The 23,117-nt window shown below is 39.3% G+C and overlaps 2 protein-coding genes across 4 annotated transcripts in view; both read left to right on the forward strand.

Moving 5' to 3' along the window:
• LOC149842771 (ethanolamine-phosphate cytidylyltransferase-like) overlaps window positions 1-12,950 on the forward strand; it is a 35,234-nt gene extending 22,284 nt beyond the window's left edge. Inside the window, exons 6-9 of one of the 2 annotated variants that reach the window (XM_089999423.1) lie at window positions 9,975-10,095; window positions 10,256-10,318; window positions 10,481-10,603; window positions 12,240-12,950. In XM_089999423.1, the coding sequence (XP_089855549.1) occupies window positions 9,975-10,095; window positions 10,256-10,318; window positions 10,481-10,603; window positions 12,240-12,311 (379 nt within the window). In that variant the 3' untranslated portion in view covers window positions 12,312-12,950. The remainder of the gene's footprint in view (window positions 1-9,974; window positions 10,096-10,255; window positions 10,319-10,480; window positions 10,604-12,239) is intronic. The other variant, XM_089999424.1, reaches the window with a different exon arrangement.
• A 2,091-nt stretch (window positions 12,951-15,041) lies between these two features.
• LOC149842772 (putative serine/threonine-protein kinase PBL8) lies at window positions 15,042-20,759 on the forward strand. 2 transcript variants are annotated; one of them, XM_089999426.1, is made up of 6 exons: window positions 15,042-15,640; window positions 16,319-16,653; window positions 16,785-16,920; window positions 17,972-18,108; window positions 18,232-18,355; window positions 20,007-20,759. In XM_089999426.1, exons 1-6 carry the CDS (start codon window positions 15,589-15,591, stop codon window positions 20,465-20,467), a joined length of 1,245 nt encoding a protein of 414 aa, XP_089855552.1. In that variant the 5' UTR covers window positions 15,042-15,588; the 3' UTR covers window positions 20,468-20,759. The 2 variants fall into 2 exon arrangements, with proteins under 2 accessions (XP_089855552.1, XP_089855551.1); XM_089999425.1 differs by having other exon boundaries at window positions 15,065-15,640; window positions 16,316-16,653.
• Window positions 20,760-23,117: the final 2,358 nt, after the last annotated feature.

Raw genomic sequence — 23,117 nt, forward strand, 5'->3', positions numbered from 1 at the left:
ACAACTTGATCTTCGGAAGATACATGATCTGTGCAAATATAACCAGCCTGGATCAAGTCACGTACATAGTGACAGTCAACTTCAATATGTTTAGTCCTTTCATGAAAGACTGGGTTGTTGGCAATATATGTAGCAGCCCTATTGTCACACACCATCACTATAGGTAGGGATACGTTCACCTGAAGTTCGGTCAAAACTGATTTTACCCACATGATCTCAGCTGCGGTCTGAGCCATAGCTCGGTATTCTGATTCGGCACTAGACTTGGCTACAACAGTTTGTTTCTTACTTCTCCAGGTAACAAGATTTCCTCCCACAAAAAACACAGAATCCTGTTGTTGACTTTCTGTCTTCGATAGACCCCGCATAATCTGCGTCAGTGTAAGCAACAACGTCCAAGGAAGGATTTTGTTTAAATAACAGTCCTTTACCAGGAGATGACTTTAAGTACCTGAGAACCATCATAGCTGCATCCCAGTGAACTTTGGTAGGTTTATCCATGAATTGACTAATTTTACTCACGGCTAATGAAATGTCTGGTCTAGTAACGGTCACATATAACAACTTACCCACCAAGGATCTAAAACTGGTACTATCCACATATTCAGATTTTTGATCGAACATATGAGTTTTGGGATCCATAGGAATGTTAGCTGGCTTCGCTCCTAGCATTCCAGTCTCTTTTAATAAGTCCATCACATACTTTCTTTGTGACAAAACTAAGCCCTCTTTGTTTCTTGCAGCCTCAATACCCAAAAAATATCGAAGGGAACCAAGATCTTTAGTAACAAAATGTTCCTGAAGATGATCCTTTGTTGCGGAAATATCTTGGGCACTGCTTCCTGTTAATATGATGTCATCGACATATACCACCATAATCACAATTCCAGAACTAGTTTTCTTGATAAACAAGGAGTGGTCTGAGGCTGACCTGACAAATCCAAAATTCGACATTACCTCAAATAATTTTTGAAACCATGCCCGAGGACTCTGCTTCAAGCCATAAATAGCCTTATTCAGCTTGCACACTTTCTGACACTCCCCCTGAACCTCAAAGTCTGGGGGTTGTTGCATATAGACTGTTTCATGTAAATCTCCATACAAAAAGGCATTCTTGACATCCAACTGAGACAAGGGCCATCCATAGTGCACTGCAACAGAGAGAACGAGACGAATAGTGCCAAGACGAGCGACTGGGGAAAAAGTTTCAAAAAAGTCAACACCATAAGTCTGAGTATAGCCTTTTGCAACCAACCGGGCTTTGTACCGTTCAATTGACCCATCCGAGTTATATTTAATGGTATATACCCATTTGCAGCCAACAATATCTGCATCAGTTGGAGGATCAACCAAGTCCCAAGTGCCCCTAGAGCATAGGGCATCCATCTCATCCTGCATAGCCTGCATCCATTTGGGGTCGAAGAGAGCCTGACTGTGATGAAGCGGAACAGAGGAGGCAGACAAAGCCGAGATAAAATTCTTCATAGATGCCCCAAGATTAACTTCAGAAACAAACTGAGAAATGGGATGAAGAGTGCACTGTCTTTTCCCTTTTCGCAGAGCAATAGGAAGATCCTCATCAAGAGCAGAAGCTTCAATATGCTCAGAGATACTTACCTCAGGAGAAGGAGATAATGAGGGCATGGAGGTAGGTGGTAACCTGTGAGTATACACTATAGGAGGGTTTCTATATCGAGACTCCCCAGAGGATGGAGCCACTTGCTGTGGAGTGAACGACTCTAAAGGAAAAGGAGGAATTGGCAGATGAAAGACATCACCCTGATTCTCTTGTAACCTTGGAGTAGTACTCGTGAAATATGGGGTAGACTCCAAGAAGGAAACATCCGCACTGACATACTCTTTATGGGATATAGGATCATAATAACGATATCCTTTTTGATTCTTAGGATACCCAAGGAAAACACATTTAATAGACTGTGAAGCAAGTTTATCTCGTTCAGGACCCAGCTTATGCACAAAGCACACACATCCAAAAACTTTAGGGGGGATAGGAAAAAGAGGAGCCTCAGGACGGAGAATTTGGATTGGGATCTGTTCTTCTACAGAACTTGAAGGCATGCGGTTTATAAGAAAACCAGCAGTCAAAACTGCATCTCCCCAGTATGACGCAGGCATATTGGATTGAATCATAAGGCATCGAGTGACATTTAGAATTTGTCTATGTTTTCTCTCAGCCACACCATTTTGTTGGGATGTATGAGAACATGTAAATTGAGGTTGAATCCCTTTCTCAGAATAGAAATGAAGCAAGTCTTTGGATTTGAACTCAAGAGCATTATCAGTGCGAACAATTTTAACACACACGTCAAATTGAGTTTTTATTTCAACAATCAAAGATTTAAGAATGACAGGGCCTTGAGACCGATCTTTTAACAAGAACACCCACGATAACCTTGAGAAGTCATCAACAATGACCAAATAATAACGACACTGAGACCTACTAGGAATCCTACTAGGACCCCATACATCGACATGAAGGAGGTCAAACAATCTTTGACTCGATGGACTTTGACTAGAGGGAAAAGAGCTTCGACAATGTTTTCCCAATTGACATGTTTCACACTGAAGAGAAACTGAGGGAGGTATATGAGGAATGACACGACGAAGTTTTATCACTGGAAGGTGACCCAAACGATGATGCCACAAAAGAGGACTTGAGGATGATGTAACAGCAGAATTGGCCGAAACCTCTGGTTGGTGTAGGTAATACAACCCACCTTCCTCATAGCCACCACCAATCCTTCTCCCCGTCAGCAAGTCTTGAAAGATGCATCCCATAGGATCAAAAATCACTCTACAGTTCCACTCTTTTGTCAATCGACTGACCGATAATAAATTCTGTGGAAACGAAGGAGCATGAAGAACATGTGACAATTGAAGAGTAGGGGTAATAGACATGTTTCCTTGCCCTACAATTGGGGAAGAGCTACCATCAGCAAGACGTATCCCTTTTTGACCTGTCACAGGTTTTAAAGTCACAAAGTTGCTCGAGTTTCCGCACAAGTGACCAGAGGCTCCAGAATCAATGACCCACCTACCACCTTGGCCAAGAAGGCCATCTCTTGCAGAGCCTGCAACCTCTGCACCAGGAGGCTTCGAAGCGGATGAACATAAGGCAAGGAGCTCATCATATTCAGCCCTGCTAAGAGTTACAGAGTCATTGGAATAATTTTCACCTGGTTTAGCCCCTTGAGCCATAAGATAAAATGATGGGCTTGATTAAAAAATTTACAACCACACGCTCACCCAGTTTGCTGAAAATCCAAATCTGATTCACAACCAGCTATACAACTGGCTATATCTAGTTTTAATTTCACAGATAAATCCTGAGATTCATGACCACGGACTGTAATATGACGACTATTCAGACCCAATATATCACAACCACCTTAACAATGAACTGCTATAGGCAGCATATCACACCACTACCAGAGATAGCACTAAAGACCTGCTCCACACTCCGCAGATCAACGACAACTGATGGCCTTCACCAAAATACCTTGAAGCTTCAGCACAACTTTCTTCCAGACTTGACGTCAAACCTAATTCCAGATCAACGTCAAAAAAAACTTTCAGCAATCCAGATCTCCACCTGATCTGGTTCCACGATCATTAGATTTTTCTCTACCTTCACGCGACTTCAACCTTCACGCTATCTCCTGGTTGGGTCTTCAAGCAGTTTCCAGATCTGGCAGCAGACAACTTCAACTGTTTCCACCTCTTTCAGTAAATTTTTTTTTTGTTGAGTAGGTCGATCACGCTCCCGGGATCTACCGCTTTGATACCATGTTGACGACCTGTAAGCAAATGCAGAGACCGAGGCAGGCAGAGAGAGAGAGAGAGAGAGAGAGAGAGAGAGAGAGAGAGAGAGAGAGAGAGACGACTGTAGGAAACAATAGAACTTATCTTTTGATTAGGGCTCCTCTCTATGTTAAATAGCGAGAGAGGCCAAAGAAGTGAAATTACACGTAAGTCCCTCATTAGAATAAAAATTCAAATAGCCTCTAGTTTAGGAAAACTTAACCATAAAACCTCTTAATCTCAACAATAAGAAAGATGAAATTGATTATATGTTTTTGTATGATCTTTCTCCAACAAAAGATATGTATGATGATTCTTTGAATCATTTTGAAATTATAGATGATACACATCATGGAGTATCTAATATTGAAACATCACCAAGTAGTGATGACATCATTGATAAAAATCTCCATGTTTATACCCAGCGTGAACAAGATAAACCTATTGGTGCTCTAGAACTCATTGGATTGAAGCCATGAAAAATTAAACTACATGCTCTCAAGAAGGCTAACACTTGAGAAATAGTTAAACTTTCTTCAAACAAAAAACCTATTGGATGCCCGTGGGTTTTTAAAGTTAAAACTAAGAGTGATGGATTTTTAAAACGATAAAAAGCAAGATTAGTTGCTAAAGGATATTCACAAGAATATGATATTAATTATGAGAAAATCTTTGCGCCTGTAGCAAGAATGACTAGTGTTAGAACCTTAATAGTTGTAGCATCAACTAAAAAATGGCCTATATATCAATTAGATGTGAAAAATATTTTTTTAATGGAAAACTAAACAAAGAAGTATATATGGATCCTCCGTCGGGGTTTAACATTGGATAAGATCATACTCTTAAACTTTTAAAAGCATTATATGGTCTTAAGCAAGCTCCCAAGGCTTGGTATGATAGATTTAGTGATGTCATGATTAAACTGGGTTTTTGTTCATGCTATACTAACACTGCTCTCTTTGTGAAAAGTGAAGGCACTAGTATTGTTGTCCTTTTGCTTTATGTCAATGATATGATTATTATATAAAATGATCAAGTTGGTATTTGTAATGTTAAAAATATGTTAAAAGATAACTTTGATATGTCTGATTTAGGATTTCTAAGATACTTCCTAGGAATTGAAGTTGCATATTTTCCTCGAGGATATATACTTTCGCAAATGAAGCTTGCTGCATATATATGTTCCAAATCTAGAATTTCAGATGACAAGAAGGTGAAGACTCATGAAGTGATTAATGCAAAATTAAGACTGGAGGATGGGGTTCTTGTAGAAGATCCTACACCCTACAAACAACTTATTAGTTCTCTCACTTATCTGTCCATTACCAGACCAAATATTGCACATGCTGTTCACTCTGTTAGCCAATTTCAACATGCTCCTACAACTGTGCATATGAGTGCTATGCTATGGATCGTCAGATGCATAAAAAATACCATCACTAAAGGGTTATTTCTATCATCATCTTCATTAAATTTACTTGCTTATACTGATGCTGATTGGGGAGGTAACCCTAATGATAGAATCTCAACTACTAGTTTTTATGTCTTTTTAGGAGATTCCTTAATTGCATGGAGATGCAAGAAGCAACATAAAGTTTCACTGTCTTCTACTGAAGCTGAATACAGGGCTATAACAACTACTATAATGGAACTCGTTTGGATACGAAGCGATGTAGACATTTCTGGTCCTTCGAAGCTATGTTGCAACAACAAAAGTGTAATTTATATTGCCAGCAATCACACCTTCTATGAGTGCACCAAGCATATCGAGATAGACGGTCACTATGTTTGTGATGAATATTTGAGAAGCACAATTACCCTACCATATATCACATCAGAATATAAGTTGGCGCACTTCTTCACTAAAGCTCTCCTTGCTCCCCATTTTATTTTTCTACTTAGCAAACTTTTGGTCATCTCATAAAGTTTGAGGGGGGTGTTAAAAAAAATATCTATATATATACCCAATAGGGGTATTTTAATCCTTTTATATAGTTGTTTCTAAAAAAACTATTTCTTAATTAGGCTAGTTTATTATTTGTAATATTTTTATTTTTTTCCTTTTTTAATCCATTTTATTTCACGCAAAAGGGGGCCCCACATAGAGTCGTTGGGACCCCAACCATTGGGGGCTCCCAACGTCTCTATGGGGAGGCCCCCAATGGCCCTCCTTTTGCTTTTTCATTTTGTGTATAAATAGGGGTGAATCCCCCTTGTATTTCTTAAGCCTTAGGGCTCCTCTCTAATAAATCTCTTATTATTTTTTATGTGTTGCCTTTTAAAGGCTTGTGGTATTGTCCCATAGTGGACTTGTCTCTTATTCTTTCTCTTGTATTTATCCATTGTAAGACATTGTGAATGCTTTAAGCATTCTTTGTATTTCCGCATACTTCATTACAGGTTCTACCGGATCTAGAAGCGCATCAACTCACTTTTGGTGTTTTAGAGATCGCTAGATCTGGAGAGAGAGAGGCCATGTGGAGGCATCTGTTCATGCTAGGTCGTGGGCTCATGTTGCTGGAGGTACTCCCTCTGCATCTTCTCCTTTGAGAGACCTCCTTGATAGGTTTGATGATTGATCGCAGTTTCAAGGAAGATGGTGGAAGTAGAGTTCATAGCTGGGCTGATATTGTTGGTGTGTCACCTTTAACTCCTCCAACCCTAATCTGCCTCTGCCTATGGAGGAAGATGATGGAAGTAAGTCTATTCACTTTTCCCAAGCGTATTATGAAGAGAGGAAAAATAACTTTTCTTTTTCATTACTTTGCAAATGGGATGGGAAATCTATGTAACATGCTTTTTACAAGTACGAACTCTTGAAGCTTTGGAAGTTTCAGAACAATCCCAGAATTCGTGCACTTCCAAAAAGTGAGTTTCTCATTGTCTTTAATAATTAAAAAGACATGAATATTGTTCTTCATGGAGGACCTTGGTCTTTAGCAGGTAGAACTCTTATGATGGAAACATGGGACGGTTAAGGAATACCATCTTTTAATGGCCTGCGTTCTCTATCAAGTTGGGTTCACGTTACATGGTTGCCTACGGTTATGTGGTGTTCAGATACTTACTGGATGATGATAGCTAAGGCCTTGAGGGTAAAATCATAGCTGTAGATCCTAAAATTAGTACCTTGGAGCATTTTCATTATGCTCGAATTTTATTGGAGTTCCCAGTTAATGCTGATTTACATGATAATATTTCTATTTCATTGGAAGATGAGTATAATGATGTTTTGAACCTTGAGTTTGAGTCTTCATCGAAGATTCTCTATTGATGCTGATCTAGATTCCATGCTGATGATCGCTGCCCGCATAATGTTAGCTGGAAGCAGATGCTTAATGGTGGTTGGTTTTCAATTTTTTAATATGGCAGGAAAGGATGTGCTGTCTGATTTGGGAGGTTCAGAGGTTTCTGACCTAATGAGAATTGTGATCAGATGGTGAATGAGGGTCCTCAAGGTAATCTTAATGAGAAACCTCTTAATTTGGATAGGACAACACAAATGGATGGAGGAGTTAAGACTTTATTTGGTCATGAGGATTCTTTGTTATCTAAAAGATCCAGAGTGGGAAGGCATTCTCAAATTTAAGAAGAGGATCCCACAGCTGATGGGGCACCTAATGATGAGATGAATCCATTTGAGAAAGAGGAGATGGATTCCTTTAACGAGGAATCTAATAAGGAAACATCTTTTAAAATTGGTGGCAAAGTTTCCATGCTGAAGAAAGGTTTCTTATCTCCCACTCCTAAACAAGTGGCTCGTCCAAGGAAAGTTGAAACTTTAGAGAGTTTAATTGGGAAACCTGTCATAGGTCTTGGGTCTCTTGATCTTAGATCTAAAGCTATTAATAAAAATCAAGGTCCATTGTAAGAAAGTATTATTAGATTTGGGTCTTGGATTTTCATTTTGGGGTTTATCTCTTGAGAATGATGCCGTCTATTCTGTGGATTAGCTTCCTTACAGGAAGATATTTGTAATAGATTTTTTTTATTAATGAACCAGTAGGGGTCTGGCTAACCCCAGCTTGCCTATAAAAAATATATATTTATTTACCTATGTATTTATGTATCTGTGTGATATATGTATTTTATGTAATATATATGTATATACGCTTACCTAATTGCGTACAGTATATATATATATATCTATGTATGTGTGTGTATAATTATCTATATATCTATGCATTTAAAAGTTATCATGACTTGGCCCAATTCCAAGTTGACCCGGCCGACGGGTCGAGTTATGAATCAAGCATTGCTGAGTTGATTCCGACTCACTGCTTTTAAAACATTGCTATTTATCATTTTATCTTTTTATTTATTCTATAAATTTGTAGTATATGTAAGAAAATAGCTTAGTGGGGAACAGGTTTTTGCCTCTTAGCAATCCTGAACGTAGTGTTTAGGGAGGTAAGCAAATTCATGACCTGGTTCTGGGAAAGGGAAAAAGTGCTAACAATGGACATCTTGAAGTGGAAGTCTGTTGGATTCATGTGAAGGTATTTGTGTAAACTGTTTCCTGTATGAGTTAGTCAACTGGAAACTTCCTATCAAAATCTCTAGGGACAATAAGCTGATAATCCATACCGCATCAATCCCATGTTGCATGAAAGAACAGAGCTTAGTGAGTGATTTTCTCTGATCAGTGCAAGTAGCTGATGATATTTCTCATGCTGAGTGACTAGAGTAACACAAATGGAATTTGTAACTTGAGGATTTGTGATACTAACTCCAAGTGGTGAGCATGTTGAATATCTATTCATCAATGTGATAGGGAACATTGAACACCAGATGATATCTTGGTTTAATTGTATGTTGTTTTCAAAGGATTTCTCTGTATACCTGTCAGGCTTGTAACCTTATAAATATCTTACAGCATTAATTAAGCTGGATACTCTTCTGGTAGGTGTGACCCATGAATGTCACCAAGTTGAGGCGATGTTACAAGTTTGAAACTGACAGGTGTGTGTCCCTTGTCACAAGGCCAAAACTGGGTGTACCCCTTGTGGGCAAGGGGGACCTGGGGTTTTTACACCAATGTGCTCATGAATGAGTGAGGTGGTTTATGCCGGTCATCCAAAAAAAAAAAAGCCAAACGCAAAATGAGGAAAAACTGCCTAAGGAAATACTAGATATGTTGGTCTTTCAACTTGTGCGTTTCCTTAATCTAAGAAAATTGCTATATTAAATTTAGGAGCCCAATTGCCTGAGAAGAGAAAACAATGGATGGAGAACAAAGTGGTCACCAGTTTTTGTTTTATTATTTAAGTAAGATAGGTTTACCTTTATACCTACCCATTGGAGCTGCATGGTATTATTACCATTGCTTGAAAAGTCGTCTCATGCCTTGGCGTCATTCGGTCCCAACCCAGGACTCAGCTGAGTCAACTTAGTTAGATGTTATGTAAACTTTCATTTTTATATAATTAAACCCTGCATACAATGGCAGAAATTTCTCTGACATCAAAATATTAACATCTAAGTAGTACTTGACTAACATTTAGTGATGAAAAACACTACCTAAATATTAAAAAATATGAATTGTTTCTTCAACAAAAAATATGAATTGTTTCTTCAACAAAAAATATGAATTATAGAATGTAGGTTGATCCTATGAATAGTGACTAAACTAGTATATCAATCATCACAACCAAAAAATGCAGAAACTATCCAATCCTACAATCAACTATCTTGAAATGAAAGGTAGGTTTTGGGCTTATGATAAAGAAGAAACTTAGATTTGCAGGAGATGATGGAAGCACAGGTTCATTTTCATATAAAAATTTATGAATCTGTTTGAAAGTTGAAACACTTCTCAAGTCACTGTTTTATGTCTTTGAACCCCATTGTCCCTTTGATTGGATTTTGATGGAAATCTGAATTCATCCTTTGTTTCTCTTCATAAAGCCTTGGGAGTCATCCATTCTGCTTTCTCTTAAGTGAGCTATTTCAAGTCCAAATACTTGTTTCTCTTCTATTGCTAATTTCTGTATTGCTTTATTTTTTTGTTCATGTAATGTTGATTCATTGTTTATTGTGACAATGAGAATGTGATATCTTCTTATTCTGTTGTTTTCTTTCCCTAATAGTGATGGATGTGATAGTTTCTATTAGCTAACTTCTTGCCTTTGATTCCATGGTGATTATTGCAGTACTAACAGAGGGGCACATCGCCCGATCATGAATCTGCATGAAAGAAGCTTAAGTGTTTTGGCTTGTCGATATGTTGATGAGGTGATAATTGGCGCTCCTTGGGAGGTGTCCAAAGATATGGTTGGTCCCTGTTTATATTTTCTGTCTTTTTTGAAGTTGCCCTTTTTTTTTCCTTTATTGAAAATCACCTTGTTTGTTATTTTTCCGTTTGGAAAGCTTTCCTGCATTACTTGATTATAGCATATGGTTTTAAAAGCATGCCTTATTTTCATTGCTGCAGATCACTACGTTTAACATTTCCTTGGTTGTCCATGGGACAGTTGCTGAGAACAATGATTATAAGGTCGGTTGTAAATTGTTGTTTATTGTTTTTGTGGATTGAAATAATATTATGCTACTACCCTTTTGCATTTAAAACTTATTTTTCATGTATTCCATTTAATTAACAATAAAATCAGTGTGAGGTTGTGCTGACAGCTGTTGATATGACATAACTCGTGAGCAGGGAAACTGTAATCCATATGCTATCCCAATTAGCATGGGTATCTTCAAGCAGTTAGAAAGTCCTTTGAACATCACAACTACTACAATCATCAAAAGGATTGTTGCCAATCATGAGGCCTACCAGGTTTTCCTTTTCCCCTCACTTCACCTTTTCTATTTTATTATAAATTCTATGTAAAAGCATTGTGATACTTTGTGTTGTGTTCTGAAACTGTTTTTTTCTCCCCATGATATGAGATTATCACAACAAATAATAGTACCAGTGATGGATTTGGAATGTATCTGCTTTGCTTAGAGTAAGCTTGCTAGGAAGGACAATAAAAAAATTGTCAAATTTCTTTGGTTTCAAGATTCTCGTTCTTCCAGTTCCTGTTATGCATCATTATTGAAAGATTGAGATGACTTGTGTGATGGGAGCTAGGGCACTGTAATGCCAGTGTGTTGATGATTTTTGACACTGTAGATAGAATAATCTATTACTTTCTAGAAATGTATTTGCTTATTGAGAAATAGCTCAAATAACGAAGGGATGCTTTATGACAAGAATTCTCAGTTCATGGAAACTTACTCCATGTTTTCTTTGCTTGACCTTAACCTGAAAAGGGATCATTAGTAGTTCATGGATACCCTTTGATTTTTAGAAAAATTGTGATATCTGCTTGTATTTTAGGTATAGACCATAAGTAGTGTTAAATTTTTCATATCGTACAAACACTCCATTTATTTTATGGAAAATTAAGCAGATCTCTCTAATTTTGGTGGACTGGTAAACATTCCTTTTATTTAAAGTACATTTTTGTCTCTCAGTAGCTTAGGAATAGTGATGGCAGTGGACCGGGGCGGGGGACAAGGTCCTCCACTCCTGCCCCGTCTCAAAATTTTGCCTTCTATCTCCAAGGCAGGCGGTGGGGGTGGGGTGGGGTGGGGTGGGGTGGGGGGGTAGACTTTGGACGTCCACCCCCGCCCGGTCTCAAAATAACCGCCCCCGTCCCAGTAGGGATGACATAGGGCAATTACTTAGTGTAATTACCAATGGGTTTTGTCATAAAATGCTTGGAAAAGTCATACTAAATGAAGGGTTCACAGAAAACAAACATCTTTGTGGTAGATTTGAAGGTTGAGCAATAAAATTTGTTGAGTTTTTAAGAAGAATAAGACGAAAATAAGGCGACGAAGGAGAGATGAGAGGAGTTTAAGGTCAGGAATATATATAGGATTTTATAATATATATAAGAGTATATTAATAATTTCATTAACGGGGATGGGGCGGGAGCAAGAGTAAGTCCATCCCCACATGGGTTTTGATTTTCATCTTCATCCCTGGTCCATTCCCCATTTTATGTCCTCCATCCCCGGTCCAAACGGGGCGGGTTCGGATGGATCCCCGTTTCCCCGATCCACTTGCATCCCTATTTAGGATTGTGGTTGTGCATATCATCAGCATTGTCATTGTTGTCATCATCGTCATTATCAGGCCTTGGCCTGTTTGCATGAAGTTGGCTTTGTGAGTTACACATTGTTATCATTCTTGTATATTTGTAGACACCAAATTGGTCTAGTATCTGCATCTCCACCTAGTATATTCCTTCAAGGTTTTAAAACGAGATTACTGCATCTTTGATCTTATTAGATGCTTGTCATATAGCCTTTTGATTTTCTGTTTTCTGGATGTGAATTATTAGTTTTATTTTCTTCTCAATGCTTGGAACTTGAAGCTTGCAAAGCTAACAGTACTTATCAAACTCTATCGATATGTGCAGAAGCGGAATGAGAAGAAATCAGAAAGTGAGAAGAGGTACTATGAGGAAAAGACCTATGTTGGTGGTGACTAACTTTAGCAAGATAATTGGAGAGGAAACTCGTTTTTTTGGGGCTCCGGGGAAGCCCTTGTATCTCCCTCATGTGGAGAGGAGCTTACCGCTTGTCAGATATTTGTGGGAGCTCAGTCTGGCAGTCTGCCCTTCTATATTTTAAGGTGCCTTGCAGACTTACAGCAGGTTGCCGAGCTAATGTTTAGGCCTTTATACCAGCGTTGCTTGCTTATGACGGGGATATGGATATCACCTTTACCATGGTTTTCTTTCATTCTTTCCCCCCCCCCTCTAATTTAACCTTTTTGTGAGTTTTAGGGTAGTTACTAATCCTTATTCTGTAGACCACTGTACGTGTTTTAGAAGACATTGGAAGCCGGAGATGTGCTTCCCGGGGATATTACTTTTGAAAAAAAATATTACTTTGCGTTGGATGTGTGAGGTATATATTATCTGATCTTTGATTTCAGGAAGATGGTCATGGTCACCTGGGCGATATTTGGTCAGTTTTGAATTGAAACCCTGGTCTCTTCTGTCATGCTTGGGCTGATCGTTGGTTCATTGTCTAGTAATTTGGTTGAGATTTGAGATTGCAGACTAGTGAAAAAATGCATACAGTACATCAAATTCTTATACTTCGCTTTCTGAGCATTTATTGCATCGGAGCAACTTGCATTCTTGAGCATTTTTTTTTCTTTTTTCAAAGCTTGGCTTTTACTGTTCATAAATAAATCTTCTTCGAAACCAGCTCATGGAACATATATCATATTTGGAAGAGATTGTTAAACAACGCGAGCTTCAAATACCCCTGCTCCATAAAATAAGAAAAGTGGTGCTTAATATGATATGCATTTATTTATTTCTGCGGGCCCGATGAACTATTGTCAACTCTAACTTATGCTGGATGTTCTCTAAGTGGCATTCTCTCTCTCTCTCTCTCGTTTTGTCTGGTAAGGGATGCATCCCTGATCCCTTTTTCATGGTGGTGGTGCCATATCTTGGCCCACATGACCTTTCTCTACTGTTGATTTCATAGAGACGATGGTCGAGATTAGATTATGCCACAAGATGTCCTTTCGTGGGGTCCTTTAAAACCGCGTGGCCTTGAGTTGAATGATTCATTCATCCATGTTGTGAAAGAGTTGGTTCTCAAGTGAATAGTAGAATAAAAGAAGGTAGACATGGTGGACAAACTTTAGTAGCCCTTGGGGCAGGGACCACATGTGATCTTGTTCTTTTTTCTTCTTTTACATGCATCATATTTTGTTGAATTGCTACGTTTTTCCAACTCCTCTGAGCCTCATTTAGGTATTGAATTTTAAAATGGTACATTGCCCTAAAATTGGGTTGAGAAGCCTAACCGAACTAGTCGTTACGAGTTTAGGATGATCTCGGTTACCGTTTTCTTATCCTTCTTGTTGCTTGCGGTAAAGGTTTGTTCGTCATTTTAAGGAGTCGAAGGTTAATAAATGGATAAAAAACAAAATAAAAATAGTGGGTTTGGACCCTTGGGGGAGTTGGGTTTTGGTAAACAGGATTGTCTTTGACACGGCTCACAAGCACAAACCGAGTGGAAGGAAAAAAAGAAGCCGTTTAATGGTGATGGTGGGTGGTAGTAGTAACCATACCAGAGAGGTGGGTAAGGGGTTGGGTGTGGGGATGAAATGTGAATACGGGTGGATGATGATGAGGGTCCATTGGAATCCAGGAACCGACACTTGCATGTTTGTTGCGTACCCATGCGCACACGCGTGCAACGCAACCACGTGCTAACAATATATCTTCGTTTCTCTTCAATCTTCTTTATTACCAACTTTTGACCGGCCCCAGCACAGCACCACCCTCTTCCTTTTCCCCCTGCTTTTTCTCTCTTCCTTCTTTCTTTCCCTCCTTTTTATGTTTAGTCACTCCCATAGTTATTCAAAGTAGGGGAGGGGTAACTTATTTTCCATCGTCACAAAAAAACCTCGGAAGGCAAGGCTTTCAGGGAACCGGCCGTCTCCTTTTTTTTTTTTTTCCGACAGAGAAAGCTGGGGTTAAGCAGTACCACTGGAATTCGAACGTTCAACGTCCCAACACAAGGTGACGTGCACTAACTGCTCATACCAAACAGGCTGAGCCCCCGTTGGTAAAAGTGTGGATGAAAGTAAACCAATAGTGAGCATTGTGAGACCGGATGGCGCAAGGTTAGGTGGCTTGAGGAAAGGTAGAACGTGGAAGCACAGCATATAAAAACCATTGAAAACTGTCAAGTTACTATAAAACCTTCTTGCTTGCGTCAACTGTCATTTCCTCCGGTAAACCTCGTCTTGACTATTATTTTAGGAGATAATGACGAGGACTATGGAGATAATTAAATCAAGAGAAGAGAAGAGAAGGGAACTCTCTCATTTATTTATTAGGGGGATGAAATTTGAGGAAGGGCCGTGTTGAGCAGCACATGTAGCTTGTCCCTGTTGGGTGGCCCCAGTGATTTGAGAGGGGCTTCGGAAAGCCCACACAAGGCTCCTTCAAAGGAATACATTATTATTATATATTTTATATTTACGAGTACATCAGATACAAAAGGAAAGTGACAAGCTAACTAATTCCTGTCCGTAATTTATGTTTTCAGGGGCGTTTTGGTATACTAGCAATGGTTTTGTGGGGGCAGCAGATGACAGAAATGACTGCTTCAGTAATAATATAATAAAAATATAATATAATATAGTAAAATGGAAAAATAAAAACGAAAAGGGGTTTAGACTTTAGAGGGTAACGGTGGTGGTGGTGGTGGTGGGGGGTGGGGAAATCCAATTAGTCCGGTACCATTCCTGTTTCTATTACGACCTCACCCAATCACAGCGCCGTGAGCCGTGTCCCGGCCAACCCCACGCACAGAGAGAGAGAGAGAGTCCTTGCCTTTTTTCTCTCAACTACGCCCCTCCCAATAAAGAGAAAAAAGAAAGGAAATTAGCACAGGTGAAGGGAAAAGGAAGAAGGAAAAAGGAGAGTGGATTCTTCTTGTTTGGTTTTGGCTCACTTCAACAAACAACCTGAAACGAGTGAAAACGGGATTGAGTTGAGTGAAATTGAAATAGGGTTGAAGTGAGTGTGGCAGCCACATCTCCCGATTCTTAAAATCTCTCTTTCAGGAACAAAACCAGCAGCTGCTCAGCCTCTGGAAGGATCTCCCTCCCGGATCGCCGTCGCCTGTGGATGTGTTCCGGTCTAATTATTTGGAGCGTGACGCTGTGGTATTGTTGGGGACGAGTAGGATACGGAGGAACCAAAGTTCTACAACAAGTATGAGAGTGAGATGGGGAACTGTGGAACCAGAGAAGAATCGGCAGTCGTTACCCATGCCCAAGGTAACCCCACCATCCGCATAATGTGTGAAATTAAATCCAATCCCATCTTCTTCCCTTCTCCCCCAACTGGGCTTTACTTCAATTCCCTTCATCTCATGATGCTTCGACACCCCACCCCATTCCTCTAACAAAACCACCCTCTTTGTTGCCCCCCTTCTTTTTTGTAATTTTCGATGGGAACCATGAAAAAAAGAAAACCCGTTTGTTTTCTTTTGATTGGGGGCTTTACTATGTAATTCTTGTGATCCTATTTGTGTTCCTTTTTGTATGGAAGAATTCTAGAAGCAAGCTGCTCTCCTATGGAAATGGGATTGGGAACTCCATGTGTTTCTGCCTTTCCTAAAATGGGGTTCTCGTGACTCTCTCTCTCTCTCTCTGAGGGCGGCTATTTTATCCGTAAATTCAAGTTTTCTCTTTCTTCCTTATGCTATAAAACCCTTTCATTTTCATCATCCTTCTCATTACCAACAAAAAAAATTGAAAAGTTGCTTTCTTGATTGATATCTTCCGTTTAAAAAGAGACCCTTTTTTTTTCCTGCGTATTTCCAAATTTTGTCATTTCCTTTTTCTGTTTGGTCTTCATAATCGTTCGGAGGGCGCATTCTGTTAGTTCGTAGAAGCCCATTTTGTCTCCTCGATTACCTAACACTCTTCTCTTTTTTGTTCTTTAACAAGCAGTTCAACAACTCCAGATGTTTCAATTACCGGCCAAAACTGCTCCTTCTGAGAAGAGACATAAACGCTGTTTGTCGGAATTGAGCGACTCTTCAACACCAAGAAATGCAGATGATCCAAGGCACAATGTGGCGTCGGCCAAAGTCATTGCCTTCACGCTGTTTGAGTTGGAAACGATCACTAAAAGCTTCCGTTCTGATTACATCCTTGGCGAAGGAGGGTTTGGGACGGTGTATAAAGGATACATTGATGAGAATGTAAGGGTCGGTCTGAAATCCCTGCCTGTTGCTGTTAAGGTCCTTAACAAGGAGGGTCTTCAAGGCCACAGAGAATGGCTCGTAAGTGTGATTCATTCTTGGGCTTTTGGCTTTCCGCTTCATTGGCAGTCAATGATGCAGCAATGTTTCGCTGCTGCTTGTTTCGGATGACTCACAGAGTGTACCTTGTGGTTGATGCTTGATGCTTGCAGACGGAGGTCAATTTCCTGGGGCAGCTCAGGCACCCCAATTTGGTGAAGCTGATTGGATATTGCTGTGAGGACGATCACAGGTTGCTTGTCTATGAGTTCATGTTTCGGGGTAGCCTTGAGAACCATTTATTCCGAAGTATGTTTTTCTCTCCCCCTCTGTATATTTTCACTGCCCTCTATGTGCTATATAGTCTTCTATATGCACGAGTACTCTGTTTCAACCACATAAACAATCTTAGTTGTTGCTGTTTCTATGTTCTGGAATCTTTAAGCTTGGAGGTTCACTTCTATTAGCAGGCTATGTCCTTTGTCATCAACGTTAAATCAGTCTCCAACTTGGTTTCCTTTGGAAGCCAATAAGTGATATGCTACTCTTTGGTTATTTTATTCATGGCGGAGCAGATGGAGAAAGAAATGTTGCAGCTATTAGATAAAACCAAAATAGAATACCATCATATCTGTTTTCTGGCAAACGGCTCTGCTTTTCTTGTCATCATCTACTCTTGGCCCAGTTCTGTTCATTTGTCAAGCTTAACATGCCGTAAATTCTGTCTGTTTGTCGAACCTCGAAACATCTGAAAAGGTATTGTTTTTAATCAGACATTTCCTGTGCCCTTGCCTTGTATGCCCATGAACAACTTGTGCATTTGGGTAAAATTAATTAGAATATCTTATTTTTTCGATTGGCAGAGTGTTTATCTTTTCTTTGGGAATTTGAGAGTGCTCTATTCAATAGTTGAGATATTTGGGCTTGCAGTTGGTTTCTTTTGTGTCATACATGAAAGTAGATAGCGGGTTTGGGCAATGCTCCATGTTGGACAACTAGTCAAAATTTCAATTCTGTGCACCTGGATATATAGCCTAACAAGAATTTCAGAGGACCCTGCAGGCTTCCATTTACCATGTTGTGGAACCTTTTCGAAAATGATGAATAGACCTCCTTGTGCCATTTTATTGTAACCTTGTTGCTGTTGGATGCATCTGCAGATATAGCCTTCTGCTTTTTCCTTGTGGCTTGCTATCCAAGAACGGAGGATATCTTCATACTACTTAATTATGTTTGTACAGCTGCATCTGTTTTTCATTATCTTTTCTCCCTCTTTTCAATCTTATGCTAGTTCGTTGCATTCAGATATTCTGATGCATTTACTTTGAATTGATTTGCATCTCTTTCTTGAGACTTGCAGAGGCATCTGTTCCATTGTCTTGGGCAACAAGAATGATGATCGCACTTGGGGCTGCCAAAGGGCTTGCTTTCCTGCATAATGCTGAAAAGCCAGTCATCTACCGGGACTTCAAAACTTCAAATATATTATTGGACTCTGTTAGTAGTGCTTCTTAGAACAACATATGCTAGATATCCTTATTCCATGGAATTATTTTCCACAGCCAACTAGGGTGTCAAACTAACATTTTACTTTTGCCTTCTTTTTGCCATCCCGTGCAGGATTATACAGCTAAGCTTTCTGATTTTGGACTCGCCAAAGCAGGTCCACAGGGGGACCAGACGCATGTTTCCACACGTGTGATGGGTACCTATGGATACGCAGCTCCTGAGTATGTCATGACTGGTGGGTTTTCTCCTAGTGTTTGCTTTTTTAGCCAGTTGACCTTGTTACATGCGTTGCATTCCATCCAGTAGCTCTAGTAGTTTGCTGTTCAGTCATATCTTAGATTATAATCGGGAGAATTACAAGTTACCTTCAGTTTTAGAAAATGCAAGTAGCACCATCTGTGCTTTCGCTGCATCCTAACGTTGCATTGTTTTTCGGACGGGCAAAGATATCAGGGTTTTCTAAAATAAGAATAAATGCAAGCCTTGACTTGCCTGTAATTATTTGTGCCGTGCACAGACAAATACTTTACAAGCCTGGGTACTCCACCCACCAAAAGGACATCAGAGATCGTATGGTCAGTTACAACATGATGTCGTTTCCCACATTGCAGTTGAATGGTGATGGGCCCTGATTACCGATTATGGTCTTGCTATTTGGCATGTTTCTTCCGATGATTAAATCATGATAACTATATATGACATGCAAATGGGTGACTTGGCCTGAGTTTCCCATGGCGCCGCCAAACACAAAGATGTTCCTGTCAATGCACAGTCAAGAGCAGAGTTGTAAGTATCGTACCGTATCATACTTCGATACATATCATTACTTTGGAGAAAAACAATATGATACATACCCATATCTCAATACGAGTGTGTATCATAATTGTATCAGATATATCGTACGACGCGGTACGATACAATATTTTTTTTAATCTTTAGCTTGATAAGGAAATTTTGAGTCATGGGTATATTTCGTAAACTTGGTTATTTTGTTTATGTTTGTGTAATATGAAAGTATGAGTCTTGTGGCATTATTCGTAATTAAAAAGTATGAGTTTTTTTAATCTATGGTTTTATATTAGTTGATGTTTGATGGTGTCTTATGTAGCTCATAGAGACATAAATGTGATTTTATGTTGTATTTTGTGCAATTCATTATTGTTTCACGTGTTATGATTTTTTTTAGAATTTTTGTTATTCTTTTCTGATTTTTTAGGTTTTTTAATTTTTTTAATAAGAATTTATGATACATTTATGATACGATATTACTTTGGGCCCGACTGATACGGGTAGCGATACTATACTTACAACAGAGTGCTTAGCTCTGTCAGTTGAGGTCAACATGGGGCACAAAGTTTGAACCGAGCCATGTGACCTGAGGCTTAGTCCAAACCCATGAAGGTGGGCATTAAAGGATTAATTTAATTAAGGGGATGATATTTGATTATAATGACTATTGCACCGTGGTGGTTATCACACAGATCTGATCTACTCCGGCGATCGAGCAAGTGTCCAAACAATTAGACCATCACTTGTCTTAGGATTTGTGGAACTGTGGTATCATGCTGAAAATCAGTGTCCTTGTGTTAAGACGGAGGAGGGATCTTTCCTTCTACTGGTGTTTCTTTATCTTGTTTCAATTGTCCTCAAGTTTTGTCTTATTTGGAAAATCAGAATCGTGCTCTGGTGGGTTTCTGTCTTTGGAGTTCACAATTTATGCGTGTGGTAACGATTGTCTACCTTGCATATTTAGCAAGCATCTGATTAACATGTCTGCTTGTAACCTACTTGAGTTGCAATTGATTTTTTAAGCTAAGCCGTTTAGGCAGATGTAAGGTGATTTCTTTTTTTTTTTACTGTTTTTTTGGTTGGCACCTTGGTATCAGGTCACTTGACAGCCAGAAGTGATGTGTACAGCTTCGGAGTGGTGCTGCTGGAGTTGCTCACGGGAAGGTGGTCTGTCGACAAGACACGGCCTCCCAAAGAGCAAAGCTTGGTCGACTGGGCTCGCCCTAAGTTGAATGACAAGAGGAAACTTCTGCAGATAATCGACCCTCGGCTGGAGAATCAGTACTCTGTGAGGGCTGCACAGAAGGCGTGCAGTTTGGCCTATTACTGCTTGAGCCAGAACCCGAAAGCCAGGCCCCTCATGAGCGATGTTGTGGAAACCCTTGAGCCGCTCCAGAGCACTGGTACAGAAGAAGCAACGGCTATGCTGGGTTCGATGCAGGGCGTCGAGTACCGCATGAGGCATGCATATGCTAGCCCTGGTGGTGGCCTTAACACCTGCAGGTCTCCTCATGGCAGTAACCCACCCGGAGGGCCTCCTGCATGTAGGGTCAGATGAAGGGAGCCAGGCGAGCTCCTGTACTACACCACCGGCCCCATGATGTTACAAACTTACATCAACCAGTTTTGATGCTTGTTTTCTGTTTTTTCTTTTTCGTGTCTCCCTCCATCCATGAAGGTGTGCATCATACACAAGGTGGCTTGCTTCCCCTACTCTTGACTCTCGACTCTTGAGAGAGAACACGTTTCTTTTTTCTTTGTTCTTTTTGTTGTTTCCATGTGAGCTTTCGGGTGTCATATGCCTATGTAATATACATGCCCAATAACATGCACTAGCATGTGCATATTAATGTCGTGTGTTTTTAGAGATGGTTGTTTTTTCAAGAGTTCCCTACGTTGGCCTTATAAGTTCCTCTCCCCTTGTGGGCATGCTGAAACAAAATAAACGTAGTGCACCAGAACGTCCTTTTTTCTTATTGGTTCTAATTTTAATTTCATTAAGCACCGAGTCTCCACTCACGAGCACAAACCAGCTGACTTGTGCTTGGCTTACAAGCTAATCCAAAGTTCTGAGTTGGCTAGGTTGCTAGGGACCGGTGGCTGGCCTTGTAATCCCAAACAAGTCTCTCAACTTGTTCTCAGGATGATTCACTTGAATCTCAAACTTAACAATCTTTACCCAAGTTCAAAACAACAAAATATTATATTTTGGTGTACTAGAGTCGACTTTCCTGAGTACAGGAGACTTACATACATGCCAAACAGAATATAAACCATACTCAAGAGTCAACTCTAAGTAAAACAATTCACAAGAATTAAGTATTTGGTTTCGAGAGTCAACTCTTTCACTGCAAAGGTCAATTCTTTATATGCAGGAGTCAACTCTGTAGAGAACAAGAGTCTACTCTTTTGAAAAGAGTTTGCTCAACAGAAATAAGGGTCAACTCTTCTTTGAAAAGAGTCGACTCTTCCAAAACAATGAGTTAACTCTTCCTAACAAAGGTCAACTCTTTTAAAACGAGTCAACTCTTCAAAAATAAGAGTAAACTCTTTCAAAACAGGAGTCAACCCTGTCAAGATAGGGAGAGGAGTAGACTCCCAAAAAGCAAGGTTCGACCCTCGAGTTTGCCAAAACTCTACATAGCAGCAGGGGTCAACTCCTACACTTTGCAGATTCGGATAGCTTCACATAACACTCATATGAACTGCGATACTCCACCAAACGATACTCAACTCCATCAAACTCCATTCTAACTTACTCATGTTGAGAAATAACAACCCAACATACATGATTCATGAATTCTCAAGCATAGACCAATATTTTATGCTCCCATGGCCATAAATACAAATTTGGGTTACACAACTAGAACATATACATATTTCAACCAAAGATTCATCTCTAACGAATTCTCAAATATAGATTTCAATATCATAACTTTACTCACTCATTCTAACATAGCTTTTACCCCAAAAACCAAAACATCAATACAATTGGAAGCATGTAAATCCAAACAACATGCTAAATCATTCATTCTTCACTTAGAATGCTAAATCATTCATTCTTCACTTAGAATCTGCTGCACATACAGTTTCTGAAAATACTTTTCTTTGAAACATGATTTTACTCAAAATTAACAAATTAGATTTTAAAGAAACACATTTAAAAATATTTCACATGCTAAGACAAATTTCAAGTTTATATAACAAGTACACAAATCAAAATTTTAAACCCTTTTATACGAATGAAAAACTACATAAATTTCAACTCCTTTATTAGGTACAAAAGATCATATTTTAACACATGAACTCAGAGATTTCAGTTTGGATAATTAGGTACTAAAATCATATCATCAACACACTTTTGTAACAAGAAAGGGCTATAAAAAATAATACAGATTTGCATTACCCATGATTTTCAATAACAACAAAAACATATTTTGTTCTTAAAGCTTAATTTGAGAAGAACGCAATCAAATGCATATGGTTTTATTGAAATTTTTTGAAAATATGAGTGCAGAACAAAAGAGCAACAACATTGATCCAACCAACTAATGCACAACTACTTCAGGCTGGTTCCACCAAAACCTAAGCCAAACACTCCACAATCACACATAAGTTCTCAATATCCATTGCTTAATATACTCAGGACTCGACTCCCTTGAACACAAAAGGCGACTCTTGAGCTAAACAGAATATAAGCAATGCTCAGAAGTCGACCCTCGAGCTTAACGACACTTTAAACAACATAAAGGAGTCAACTTTCCTCTTTTAGGAGTTGACTCTTCACTTCAAGAGTCAAAGCACTGCATGCAGGAGTTAGCTCTCAAACAAAATAAGTCAAATCTTACACAAAAGGGAGTTGACTCCTACACCAAAGGAGTTGACTCACAACCTCTTTAGAACATCGTACAAAGTACAATATGGAGGAGTCAACCCTCAGATCAACCAAAACATAAAAATACACAGGAGTCGATCCCTAAGACATTTTTAGTCGATCCCTAAGACATTTTTAGTTCGGTTTCATACTTTTGAAACTCTGAAAACTCAGGATTTGAAGCACCCAACTCCAACAAAACTCAGCCCTAACACATCTAGGGGTGTTTCAAATCAATTTACACATCAACAAACACCATAATCACCAAAAATCGATGCTTCTAACATATGAGAACACTCTAAGCATGTTTTTCACAAAAACCATACTATATGTA

The sequence above is a fragment of the Nuphar pumila genome, chromosome 3, assembly GCF_984573655.1.
Source record: "Nuphar pumila chromosome 3, dmNupPumi1.hap1.1, whole genome shotgun sequence".
Taxonomy (NCBI): Eukaryota; Viridiplantae; Streptophyta; class Magnoliopsida; order Nymphaeales; family Nymphaeaceae; genus Nuphar; species Nuphar pumila.

What these genes read in the sequence shown, in the direction of transcription:
- LOC149842772 (XM_089999425.1), top strand. Translation starts at nt 15,589, where the DNA reads ATGGGGAACTGTGGAACCAGAGAAGAATCGGCAGTCGTTACCCATGCC. An exon ending in CAAATATATTATTGGACTCT is followed by an intron (nt 18,109 to 18,231) that starts GTTAGTAGTGCT and finishes CATCCCGTGCAG; the next exon opens with GATTATACAGCTAAGCTTTC. An exon ending in TCCTGAGTATGTCATGACTG is followed by an intron (nt 18,356 to 20,006) that starts GTGGGTTTTCTC and finishes CCTTGGTATCAG; the next exon opens with GTCACTTGACAGCCAGAAGT.